The sequence below is a fragment of the Sus scrofa genome, chromosome 17 (genome assembly GCF_000003025.6).
Source record: "Sus scrofa isolate TJ Tabasco breed Duroc chromosome 17, Sscrofa11.1, whole genome shotgun sequence".
Lineage (NCBI taxonomy): Eukaryota > Metazoa > Chordata > Mammalia > Artiodactyla > Suidae > Sus > Sus scrofa.
In genome coordinates this window covers 15,750,227-15,763,685 of record NC_010459.5, presented here as the reverse complement: position 1 = coordinate 15,763,685, position 13,459 = coordinate 15,750,227, and the positions used below count along the sequence as shown (strand labels likewise).

The 13,459-nt window shown below is 44.0% G+C and overlaps 1 protein-coding gene across 2 annotated transcripts; it reads right to left on the bottom strand.

Annotated features, from left to right (window-relative positions):
- Positions 704–13,199, bottom strand: BMP2 (bone morphogenetic protein 2). Of its 2 annotated transcripts, none has more exons than XM_013985060.2 (3): positions 11,749–12,595; positions 11,126–11,475; positions 704–3,373 (listed from the first exon to the last, which is right to left on the bottom strand). In XM_013985060.2, the coding sequence occupies exons 2-3, from the start codon at positions 11,466–11,468 to the stop codon at positions 2,529–2,531; spliced, it is 1,188 nt and encodes a 395-aa protein (XP_013840514.1). In that variant the 5' UTR covers positions 11,469–11,475; positions 11,749–12,595; the 3' UTR covers positions 704–2,528.

Here is a 13,459-nt window from a genome sequence, read left to right as displayed (position 1 = left end):
TGAAACTAAACTGAAAATGTCAACATCTATCTTTGTAATACATAATACATATATCTTCATATGTATATTTATATATTACATATTATATCTACATTTACACAAATTTTTGTGTATATATTTATATTCAAATGCATTTATATATTTGTATATATTTACATATACTTATATTTTTATATATCACATGTCTATATATACTTGTACATATAAATATTTCACACAACACATTTGAGAACCATTTTAACGAAGAAAATCAGAACCAATGAAGCAGAGAGGTCAAAAAGAGGAATGCAACTGCCCAGTGTATGGAATTTCTTGTGCTGTACTTTTACACTCTCATGAGTTACTTGGAGATGAGAAAACATGGACTACTATTTTTTTAGGATGCTAAGACTGAGCAGCCTGTGCCTCACATCCATGGCAAGAGCGAGTGAAGAATGCTGGGTAGAGATGATCTCACCCCCTGGGTGGGGGCTAATACCAAAGATATCCCAGAGCAGTGGGGGAGGGATAAAAAGAAACTAGAGGATTTTGAAAGTGGAAGGATAACTAGTACTCATTTTAAAATACGATCTAGATAATCTCAAATCTAGGGTTAAACCTATCACACCCAAAATGTAACCCAAAATGTAACATGGTCATCCATTGCAAGTTAATTCCTGGGAAGAATCTGATGATAACAGACTGTTCCTTTACTAACACACTCTTTTTTTTTTTTTCAGCCAATTCCTAGGCAGGGCTAGGAAAGAAAATCAGGCCTCTCCAGTCACAGCAGGGTCAGAGGTGACACTCAGTCCTAGAAACTGACCTTAAAATACTTCTGGTAACATCATGGGGTGTTGTGGGCCCTCCCCCCCCCCAGCCACAGCAACAAACCCACAGAACCCTTCCTAGTGTCTGACTTCAACCCAGAGCACAGGAGCCCTGCCACTGGTGAGCGTTCATTCCGAAGGCCTAATTTGACTTCACTCTGCTTGGGCTTTAGTCCAATTGGCAGATGGCCTTGTAGAAGCTGATCTCAGACACTTTCCCTTTCTAATTTTTTGGCTCCATTGCCTCTGTTGCATGGGATATCATCTCTGAAACTTTATCTTGGGTTCCCCAGGTTTTGCTTGTTTTGTAGCTTCGGTTCTCTTTTAAATCTTTCTGCCTCAAAGAGGTTTGTGTGAAATACTAAATCACTGACAATTCCTAGGAATTATCCAATGACTTGCTTGCAAATCTCCAGCCATTCCCTGCCTTTTCCCTACCTCCTTCCACAATGAGTAGCCTCAGAAACAAAATTGCAGACACAAGGTGATCTTTGTGAATGCTGTACAAATGTTCCATTTTCTCTTACAGGATGGACTCTATAGAATGAAGTACCAGAGCTTTGATATTTATTATCCTAAATAGGTTTAACATTTGGAGAAAAGTGTTCAAATATATAACCTTGGAAAGAAAAGCAAGCTGATGGAACAGAGATCGGGGTGGAGAGAAAGCACGACGGGCATGCTTTTGCTGTGTTGGGGGCAAAGTTAGAAAATGGAGTCCTTCTGAGCTTTAGGCTGCCAGGTGAGGTAAAAGTTAAAACACAAATCAATTTCCAACTCTTCATGAGGGCAACTAGATATCAATTTTAAATATACATGACCACAATCTGAATAATGAAGAAATCTTATGTTTTATTTAACACTTTGGCCAGACCAGCCCCTTTGAAGGGGTCACTAGTTTAGGAAAGAAGAACAACAAACCATCATTCCCTTTCCTGAAGATTCATCATTTTCCTAATTATTTCAATTGGTCCTGCTTTTTATTTTCTGCAAATTGGGGGGTGGGGGAAGGATTGTATATTAGATCAGCGATGTCTGGTTCTTATCCAAATATTCCACCTAATAAGGACATAGGTTCTCATGGACTGGGTAACCACTCTGCAACATTCCTGAGAATTGAATAATATAATAATCTTGAAAGTCAGCAGAGTGGATTATCCACTTTTTTTTTCTGGACTTGAACTTGTGACCTTAACAGTAGCACTGCAAAAAAAAAAAAAAAAAAAAAAAAAAAAAAAAAAAAAAAAAAAAAAAGCAAATGTGCTAAGCACTTTGCCAGAGTAACCTTCCATGTAGACTTTTCATCTTAAATACACACAACGAAAAACAACTACAATTTTTGGAAAATTATGTACAAACCCAATACTTCTTTCGATTACATATAAATACAAATTAGCTATTTCTCCTAAAAAGTGGTTATAATAGTAAATAAATACAAAATAAATCTGACCATTATACTTCATGTGCTGGGGTTGAACCCATATAAAATGTACAACGAAATACATTTTAAAATCTTTAAGGAATAATTCTCTGATTAAAATATTTGTTTTCCCAACTTCTTTTCGTAGATATAAATATATTTTCAAAATAGCTGTGTTTTTTTTCTCCATTCCATTCCATAAATAAAGTCTTCATTGGGAAATATTAAAGTGTCAACTTGATTTTTTTTTTTGTTTTTTCTAAAATATATATATATATATTTATTTTTATTTTGCTGTGCTAACGACACCCACAACCCTCCACAACCATGTCCTGGTAGTTCTTTAATACCACCTTTTCGTTCTCGTCAAGGTACAGCATGGAGATGGCACTGAGTTCTGTTGGGACACAGCACGCCTTTGGGATCTTAGAGTTAACGGAGTTGACCAACGTCTGGACGATGGCGTGATTCGTGGAGTTCAGGTGATCAGCCAGGGGGAAAGGGCACTCCCCGTGGCAGTAAAAGGCATGATACCCCGGGGGGGCTACGATCCAGTCATTCCAGCCCACATCACTGAAGTCCACGTACAAAGGGTGTCTCTTGCAGCTGGATTTCAGGCGCTTGCGCTGTTTGTGTTTTGCTTGACGCTTTTCCCTTTTGTGCAGAGGGTGTCCTTTCCCATCGTGGCCGAAAGTGACTAGCAAGGGTCTTATTTGTAACCAGCTGTGCTCATCTTGGTGCAAAGACCTGCTAATCCGCACATGCCTCTTGGAGACCTCCGGGCTGTCCTCCGGGTGGGCCACTTCCACCACGAACCCGTGGTTGGCGACCCCCTGTGCAGTCCACCGCATCACAGCGGGGGTGACGTCGAAGCTCTCCCACCTGCTGGCATTCGGAGTCACCAACCTGGTGTCCAAAAGTCTGGTCACGGGGAACTTGGAGTTGGCTGTTGCAGGTTTGATGATTTCATAAATATTAATTCGGTGATGGAAACTGCTACTGTTATCCAAAGTCTCCTGTGTCTGCTCCCGAAAGACCTGAAGTTCTGCTGAGGTGATAAACTCCTCGGTGGGGACAGAAGTTAAATTAAAGAAGAAGCGCCGGGTTGTTTTTCCACTCATTTCTGGCAGTTCTTCCAAAGATTCTAATTTGATACAAAAAAGTGGAAAAAAAAGGAAAATTGTTAGGACAAGTGGTGACAATCTGATTGGATAGAAGGATTTATAAACCTCACTTCAGGGTTTGATTTCTCCCACGTCAAAGTTTGCAACCAGAAAATTTAAATTTTCCCCTTTTGATAAAAAAAAAAAAGGATCCTCCCTTTTCTATACATTTATGTCAACATATGTATTGTGAAACAAAAGTTCCTAATTCATTGTTACATTTTTAATCCAACACATGAATACTGCTTCCAGGTGGCTATAATAATGGGGGGAATGGTGAAGCATTTCTTTGGAATTCACAGACTTTAGGGCAAAAAGAAAAAGTCAGCACTGTAGTTAGTAGAGGTCTAATGAGTGAGGATTTGAGGAAATTATTGCATTTCTTAAAAAGAAAAAGGCTTTAATGTCAATCCCTTAAGCGGTATTCTAAAACATTACTCTGCAATTTAGATGATTTACAAATCTCGATATACAGATTTCAGTTTCCTAATTAAAGACTCTGAAACTCAACATCCACGATGACATTTTGCAAAGCACACCCTACTATTTTACTCAAAAGTCCAGAGACAAAGGCATTTACAGGGATCTATTTCTTTGGAAACATAAGGGTGGTACTAGGTACTAGGGCATTGTAATAATTAAGGCTAGACATTTCAAGAGAAATAACTCCCCGGTTTGTCTGTTCTCTCACCTCCTTATGACCTCAAAAATCAAAAACTTACTTCCGATGCTTTTGGAAGAAAAAAAATGACTCTTCTGTTGTAATTCCTTTATCTTTTTAAAAAAATAAACCATGTTAAAAAACATACCTACCCTAAAATAGGCTTTGGGAGAGAGAGGGAAAACCAAAAATAATTTATAAAAATCAACGGAAATACCATTATGATATTTCTGGTGTAAGGGAAAATCTATTAGAGAATAATTTAAAATCTATTATCATTATTTCAAAATAGTCATTTAAGTGGGGTATACATAAAAGTTCTTCCTGATTTAAAATTCCAGAATTTCAATTTTAAGGAGTAAATTGCTTCCCAAGCAAACAATAAACTATAACACAGTACCTTGAATGCTGCAGCCTGCACATCATCAAAGGTATGTGTTATCATTAAATTAGTAGTAAATGGCACTAGACTTTGAGATATGTGGGTTGACCTTCTTCTAGCTTTACTACATCTTGTCATTCCACTGTCAACAGTTTTTACCTGCTTCATTCAGGATCCAACCTGAGTGCTAACAAAATCTGTTTGGCCATGGTGCATGTCATCACCATAAGAGGAAGCCCTACTTTCATTAATTTTCTGATTTTACTTCTACACCAAACAGCTACACTTCCCTCACAGAATTCAGATGCCTTGGCAAAGGAGAATCATTTCAGTCACTCACTCAAAGGTTCTACCTGTGTAAACATCATCAAAACAAGAGTCATCACTGCAGCTAAGTGGATGCACGAGGTCAACAGGGGCGGCTTACATCAAATTATGGAGGAATGCTTTAATGTGATGCTTCTCAAACTGCAGCTGCGGTGCAAAACACCCAGGACACCGTGAATCTTCAAATGCAGATTCTGATTCAGTGGGTGAGTCTGGGGTGTGGCCTGGGAATCAGCATTCCAAGCAGCTCCCAGGTGAGACAATGCTGGGGACTCGTGAACCAGCCTTTGAGCATAAAGGCTGTAAGGATGTTTTTCACATTCACGTATAAATTACCAATTACCAGGGACATCGTTTCAAGTGCCTTTTTAAAAATAATAGAAGAATAAATAGAAAAACCATTAGCATTGGCCAAAAAGGAAGAGGTGAGGCCATAGGTGGGCAGCCAGACTCAGAACAGAAGGATTTAAAGCCCATCTACTTGGTCAGGGAGACCAAGAGGTCCGAAGTATCTTCCATGGGCCTCTTGGGCCTGCTAACCCACACACGGAGGAGTACCTTTCAGGAGCCATGCACACCCTAAAACCACTGCCGGCTAATGCTACTTCCGGCCAGGCGCTATTTTAAAAATAATCCTCCCACCAGTGGAAGCAGGGCTCTGGTCCGTGTCTCCAGCAAATATCAAGGATGGTGTTTACCCCCGTCTTTCCACTCCCCTTGGCAATTCAGGAGCCCTCGGTTGCTTCTGCTGAAAATATTCTTTCATCAGAGTAGCCCTTGGCTATCAGAGGAAAGAGGAGTGATGTAAAAGTCAGCAGCATCCTCCGGACACGAGGACACCAAGCCAGGCCTAGACCTGGGCTCCTGACTTTGCTGAAACCAGCACACCTAAGAATACTGGCTTTTCTTTTAAATAGAGGAAGGAAAGGCACATTATCCAGGGCCTTTGGTAAGCAGCTGTATTAACATAGGTGCCCAAAGAAACCATAACGGCAACAAAACTCCCAAGTTCAAATCCATAAATAAGAAAGAAAGAAATTCTAAACATACACACACACAGCCAAGAGGAGGGGGATAAAGAAATAACCTCCAAGGTAAGCATGAGAGACAATGAAGTAAAGAGGGCGGATGTGTATCAAAGAGGCATTCAATAGAACATAACCCTCCGAAAGACTACTATTAGACTGAATTATATAGGACAGCCTCCATTCAGCCAGATTTGACCTATAAAAAACAATTTTGGAGTTCTCTTATGGCATAGTGGGTTAAGGATCCAGCATTGTCACTGCAGTGGCTCAGGTGCTGCTACAATGTAGGCAGGTTTGATCCCTGGTCTGGGGACTTTTATGTCACAGGCATGGTCAAAAAAGAAAAAACATGCTATCTCATGAATCTGCTTGAAGGTGAGCGGCAGAAAGGATAGCATTTAGCAAAGGAAAAAAATTACACTATTAAATATAAATAAGTAACGTGAAGATCTTTCTCCAACTTTGCAGCTTCACCTCAGTTACCCTAACCCCTGAAGAAATGCTATTCCTCCTTATACAAAGGCCTCTATGAAAATACCCCTAACTGCAGGCTCAGGTCACAGAGATAAGTCAGAAGGTCACAGGAACCCCCCCAATCTCAGGAAAACAACTGGCCAAGGTTAGGGCACCTACTACTCTTTCCTTTGATCTACAAGAAAGCATGATTTTTTTTTTTTTTCCTTGAAGGTGGAAAAAAAATCAGAACCTTTTGAAATGGCGTAAAGGAAAAAAAGCTGCAAACCATCACAACCAGCCTGGAGATACTGAAAATATAGAGCATTTACCTAAGTAGGTAATGTATGTTTTTCTGAAGGCATATACAGTTATTAATTCTTGGTAAATAACCCTTGTTGAATAAGCTGCACCTGCCAAGGGATTTAAGGACTCTAGTCTACCTGAGACTTAGGTCCTTGAACCTTTACGTTCTTATCCAAATGGATGGAGCTATGGATGCAAAATTGTAGAAAAATAAAGGAACCCAAGGCAACTGTGACTTTCAACCTCTCCTCCAAAAGGGAAGTTCCACCTTAATCATTTACACTTCAATTATTTGTCTACATCAAAATAATCCAAAAGTTGAGATGGAATTCCCTCAGCTTGCCTAGGTCCACTCTGGCCTCTTCCATAGGCCAGGAGAGAATAGGACATAAAGAAAGAAGTTATCAGAGTTCCTGTCATCGCTCAGCAGTAACAAACCCAACTAGTGTTCATGAGGATGTGGGTTTGATCCCTGGCCTTGCTCAGTGGGATAAGGATCCGGCGTTGCTGTGAGCTGTGGTGTAGGCTGGCAGCTACAGCTCTGATTTGAACCCTAGCCTGAGAACTTCCATATGCCACGGAAGTCAAAAAAAAAAAGAAAGAAGTCATCACGTTAATGACAGCAAGTGTGCTCATTGTTTGTTTGTGCCAAGTCTAGCAGTAGAACTTCACAGGAACTATCTTATGATGACTAAATTAAAGAGGAACTGTTATTAGCTCCTTTTTGTAAATGAAATAGTTGGAGCTCAGAGAGGTTACATGACTTTCTTAAAGTCACAGAGCTAGTAAATGAAGAGCATAGCTACAAACCTGAGTCTACTGCAGGTCCCAAGTTTTTGGCCACTAGACGGCACCATCTAACACAGGGGAGGAGTCTAAAACTCAAGCAAAAGTCAAAACCCTTAGAAGCTGATTTGTGTTTAATACTACAATGATAACCAGAGGGCAAATTCTGTTCCATCTAAATGGACAGAAATACACTACTCAAGAATGGTAGAGAGAGCAGACAGAACTAAGTAAGCAGAAAAGCAAAGTGGTAGGGCCCACTGGGATAGATAGAACTTGTTTGGAACTACTGATATTTTGTGGCTGCCTTTTTGTCCTACGGTATGACAAGGTGTAACAAAAAGTGAGTTGTCATTACATTTTGAGAACTTTGCAACACTCTTTGAACAACAACAACAACAACAACAAATGTCCATTAAGAAAACAACAATTAAAACCTGGACATGTTCGAGCAAATTGGTAAGGTTGTAAATCCCTGCCCTGAAATAAAATGAGAGCAGTAGAGAATAATAAGTGATACTCTCCAAAATATAAAATAATGGTTAGACAACTAATGTACCAAAGCAAAAAAAAAAAAAAGATAAAATACAAAAGGTTAAAATCAGTCAGTTAAAAAAATAAAGACAACCAAGGAGATAGGAACTAGAAGAAACAGTATGGTCATGGTCACTAGCCCTGATTTGGCCTCTGCTCACCCTTAGCTCCAACACCTCTGGAATGATCCAGTGCCCTCTTATTGCTGCCTACTTAGTAAAATATATAGAGGAGAAGTCTTAAAAAAGACAAAAAATCTCAATGAGGAGGGATCAAGAGGGAACAAAGAAGATCCACTAAAAAGGCAAAAACAGAAAACATTAGTGTAAGAAAAACCCCTGGGCTCCAAGGCCTCAATCTCTATGAACATTTCCAAGTGGAACACCTGTTCTTCTCACTGGGGCCTTTCATAATCACGCTGCCACGCCTGGGGACACTAGCGAAGCACCCCAGGTGAGCACTGGTTTGGGGGAACTCCTACAGTGTCCAAATCCTTTGGCTGTACTGAGACTTTGTCATACAAATGCTCCTTCACAGAGCAATGGTTGTTTCTTGAACTTTCCTTTTAAATGGATATTTTCATGAAAATGACATCTGTGGGAACAGGGTTAATCTCTATTTCAAAGCTTTAGTCATAGAGGCAAATAATTCAGTTACTTTGGGCAAAAGGAACTGTGTCCTTCACAGTCTGGAGAGCAAGCATGTAGTTCTTCTATATTCCAGTCTGATGGGAAAATATCAAGATGTTTTGCAGGGCCAATGAAATCAACCAATTTCAATGTGTTTTTTTAACTACAAGCAAAGCAGAAAACACTCCTTCCAGCTGGAGAAGTGATTTTTCTATCCTCAGTGGCAATTTCAAAAGGCCTATGCGGCCAAAGCACTTTTTAACAACTTTGAAAAAAGAACATTTTTGCAGTGCCTGGGCTTTCCCAAATAAAAGCCACTGTAAAAAGGACTAGACAAAGTTTAATAGGCAAAATGACAACTGACAATTGCTGTGTCAGATCACCTACGGTGTGGACCCATTATCTTCACACATTGGTTGCCGTCATGATATCTCTTGTCCTATCTTTCACCAATCACCCAGATCCCAACCACAAGTAAGACCTACGGGTAATTCTTGTTATCAGGTCCTTTAGCCCTTTACCAAATAAACACCCATGAAGGTTCCATGAACCAAATTCCTCTCTTAAACCTGCAGCCTTAATCAGATGGTTTGTTAAAAGATTTTAGTGTCGTGCACAGTATTTTATAAACAAGGATGTATATAAAAAATCAAATCCTGGATTACACAAAAATGCAACGGTCCTCAAAAGGGGGCAATTTGTAGAAAACAAGAAAAGGGATTTGTTGAAGTTTGGGGCAAACATTACATAGCTTTTCTCTATCATCTAATTGTGTTAAGTGTGAAATCACTGCAAGTTGATTTTAAGCAAGTTGGTAACGTCTGTACTCTTTGAGACATAATACTGACACTTTTAAAGGTATCAATTCTGACTTATAAACTCAAGCGTGCTATTTAAGTTAACACACTCAAATAAATTCTGGCCTGTTTAGTTTTGATCAGGCCACTTCTAGAGGAAGGAGAAATATGCAGACTTCACTGATGGAATCCTCATGCAACTGAATGTTTTAGATGTCAGATGGCTTAAACATTTAAGTTCTAAGAGACACACAGTAATTTCTTGGCCTTTAAAATAAAGTTAAGAATGGTTTCCATGTGGCTGGAATAGCTGTTCTTACTATTAAGAATCAAAATAATTTTAATCAGCATCAGCTAGGAATGATGAGCTGAACCTGTCATCATCCCTAGGTTTTGATGACGGACCGTACATGAACCAAAACATTTCTACAGGACAACAGACAACTTCTGCTTTCAGTGGGTGAATCATGAAGGAGTCAAATGAGATCTTACTTCCTTTGAAATCTGATTTAGATCTGCTGCCAGCAGAGAGCACCTCTTAGAAAGGGACTGGAAAATGAATTGATTATCACTTTGATGATATCATTATGTATAGCTGCCTTGAGGAAGTACCTTTTGTTATGGCACCTGCCTTTGGGACTCCTTCCCATTATCAACTGCTGTCCTCACAAATGTAAACCATCCTTCACACTGGGAGAAAACTCCTGGCTGTGACATTTCAGAATGGTTTATATCAGAGTGTAGATTTCCATTTGAAATTGACCACCTCAGCAAGGCAAGGCATGGAGAAAGGGAACTATACTCCCAGTTTCCCAATATGCTACCAGTGGTTGCTTTGTGACACACAATTTTGGACCCTTCTCTAGAACTTGAACGAACTCAGGCTCTGTTTAGAATGTTTTATGCCAAAGGAGCATTTAAAAGTATAAAAAAAGAATAAAAATGAAACATCTTTTAAACTAACACCCCCTAAGAACTTGGGTACAACAGATCTCAATAGCCGCTCTAAGACATTTCAAATCCACTGACATGTCTTTCTAAGGAAGCAAGCAGAAATATCCTACCTTAAGAAAAACCAGATCCAGTATCATAAAATTTAAAAAATCTACATTTCAATGCACACGAAGGAAAACAGGCAGCTGCTGCAAAGCTTTTATCTGAAGGCTAGCCTTGTCTCTACTCCAGAGTTCATCTCAGATTAGAGAACAAGACAAGAATGTCATTGTAGAAACAAGATTGATTATGGAATTGATCTCCCACGAGGCTTAGATAGGGATTTGAAATTTTCCGAACCGGGCCCAGATCTACTGTATATTAGAAAAAATCTGAAGCCCTGGGCTTTGCTTTTTCAGTACTATCTCTGAAAATTCTGCCCTTGGCTCTGTCATGCCTGAAACTCCAGCTTGGGTAAGAGAAGCAGATTCATAGAGCAAAAGCTTCCAAACAGACAGAGATCACAATCTGTCCCTCTCCTTCATTCTTCCCCCGTGGAATTCTTGCACGTTTAGTTGACTAGGGGCAAGCCTTTTGCCCTCATCTTCCCCATCACTTGATTTCTCTCCAGTTCCTGGAGGAGGAGTCGCTCTCCTGGCTGCAAGCCAGGAAAAGGGTGCAGTTTTACCAAAGGGGAATCCCTGGCTCCCCCGCCACACAGGCAGTGCGGGAAAGCCAAGTTCAGAAAAGTTCTTCCGGAGGCAAGAATGGAAAGAACTGCAGCGCCCTGGCCAAGCTGCCCTTGCAGGAACGCCTGCAGTCTGCCCACGGTGGGGCGCTTTGCGGGATGACTCCCCGCCTCCGTCTCCGCCCCCTCCACCCGGCTCCACGCCTCACCTTCGTGGTGGAAGCTGCGCACGGTGTTGGCCAAGCTGGCTGCCCTCTCCAGCCGGTGGTCCGGGGCAGGCGCGCCTGGCTGACCCGAATGTCGGCGGTACAGGTCCAGCATGTAGGGGGGCACCACGGCGTCCCTGCTCGGGGTGGGTCTCTGCTTCAGGCCGAACATGCTGAGCAGCCGCAACTCAAACTCGCTGAGGACGTCGTCCGAGGGCTGGGAAGAGGAGAGGCCAGTAGACGCCGCGAACTTCCTCCGGCCCAGCTCGGGAATGAGGTCGGCCGCGCCGCCCAGGAGGACCTGGGGAAGCAGCAACGCTAGAAGACAGCGGGTCCCGGCCACCATGGTCGACCTGCGGACAGGGCCGACGTGAGTCACGGAGCTCCCCGCCCAGCCCTCCCCCTTCCGCCCCCGCCGCCCGGGCTCCTGCTCGGTCCACTTGCCTCCTCCTCCAGGGTGCCCACCCGGCCGACAACACTCAGAGGAGCTGAAGCTCGAACGTTTGGGAGAATAGAAGACCCTCTAGTTCCTGAGCCAGATGGCTTTCCCCTCCCATCCCATTCTCAATCGGTCTGACAAGATTTGCTTCCCCTCCCCCCACTCGCCTGGAGTCAGTGACTGTCACCTTTTTTTTTTCCTGTGACACTCGCGGTGACAGCCAGTGCAGGGAATCTGGGGAAACCACCTCTTGGTCTCACACCCCTCCGTCCCCTAAACTAACCCAAACACACGGCGCTCACTTGCATATAAACACGCAGGAATGGTGCATGTGACTTCCTTAGAGGCGCTGTATAGAACTTCCTGATACACACACACACACACACACACACACACACACACACACGAGTCTATAACTTCCAGAGCCAGTAAACTCAAGGGCACAACTTCCGAAGTCACTTGCAACCTGTGGCCCACGCCTCTAACCTCAGAAGTGTCAGGGCAGGCCACTCCATCCCTAAACGCCCCTTGTGCAGCAATGATACACTGGCATCTTCCTGGTATGTAGATGGCTAGTATCTATTAATTCACGTGTCAGTACGAGGTGGCACTAAAGAACTGCCCCTCCACCCCCCACCCACCCAGCATTCCTGGAAACAAACAGGTTGAATCACAACTTCTGCTATTTTCTTAAATGGGATGCAGCTCTGACTACAGAGAGCAGGTCTCCTGGAGAAACTTTCAGAACTTAGAAGGGATTGCCACGGCAGGGCACACAGGTTGGCAGCTAACGGGTGAACAGCTACCCTCTCCAAGGGATTTCTTTGGCTTTTTTTTTTTTAATCATCTGAGTGTTAACAGCCCTAATAAAACACCAAAGAAGGGGAGGGGACGGGGCGGAAGAGTGCAAACCGGGCCCGAAAAGCCGAGGGTCGCCAGGGGCGGTAGGATGGGGGCATCGCCGCAGGGGCTCGGCTGCACGTGGACCTGTTCTGTTTACGGCTGGCGGGGCCTGGCCCCGGGGAGGGGCTCAGCCGCAGCGGCCGCCTGGGCCCCGCGCCCACCCCCAACCCTGGGCTTGGCCCACGTTGTCTACCTTTAGGAGACCGCAGACCGTCTAAGAAGCACGCGGGGACACGTCCATTGAAAGAGCCTCCACATGGAAAAAGCTCTGACTGAAGGACCTGGCACAGGGACCGGGTTCCCTTCCTTCGCCTCCTCCTTCTCCTCCCGGGTGCCGGCCGGGCAGTTCCTCTCCGCACGCAGGGAACGGCGTCTCGGGTCAAGCCCAGCGGAGAAGTGGAGGGGCGGCGGAGTTCGCAGGCAGCGAGGCTGGGTCCGCTGGGGCAGAGGCACCGGCGCGAAGTGAGGAGCCCAAGTTATTCTCCCTGCAAGTTCAAGAAGTCTCCAGCCAAGTGCTGACACACAACAACAGCGAGCAGGGGGAGGAGTGCGGAGCAGGGCAGGGAAGGGAGAAAGGAAAAGCTGGTGCTGTCCTTGTCCTTAGGAACCAGCGCCCGCGGGACGCGTGGCCCCGCGCGGGGCCGGCTCCGGGACTCGGGGGGCGAGGGTCGGTCGCTCAGTGCTAGCTCCGCCGCGGCCCCTGGCTCGGGCCAGCCATCCTGGGCGACGCCGGGTCCAGGGAAGGGCGCAACGGCGATCTCGGTGCCGGGCGAGTTGCCCCCCCGCATCACTCTGCCTTCCTCCAGCGCACCCCCATTAGCGCTAGCCAGTTGAAACCACCGCTCCGGCGCCCCGTCGTCCTCGGGCGCATTCTCCGGCGAGTAGAGCTGAGTCTCGGGCCGCCGAGGCGGGTGGCCGCGCTATCCCCTCGCTCTCCTCGCCCTCGGGCCAAGCAGCTGTGCCCTTTGTGGCCAGTCTGGGGTCCGATCACACCT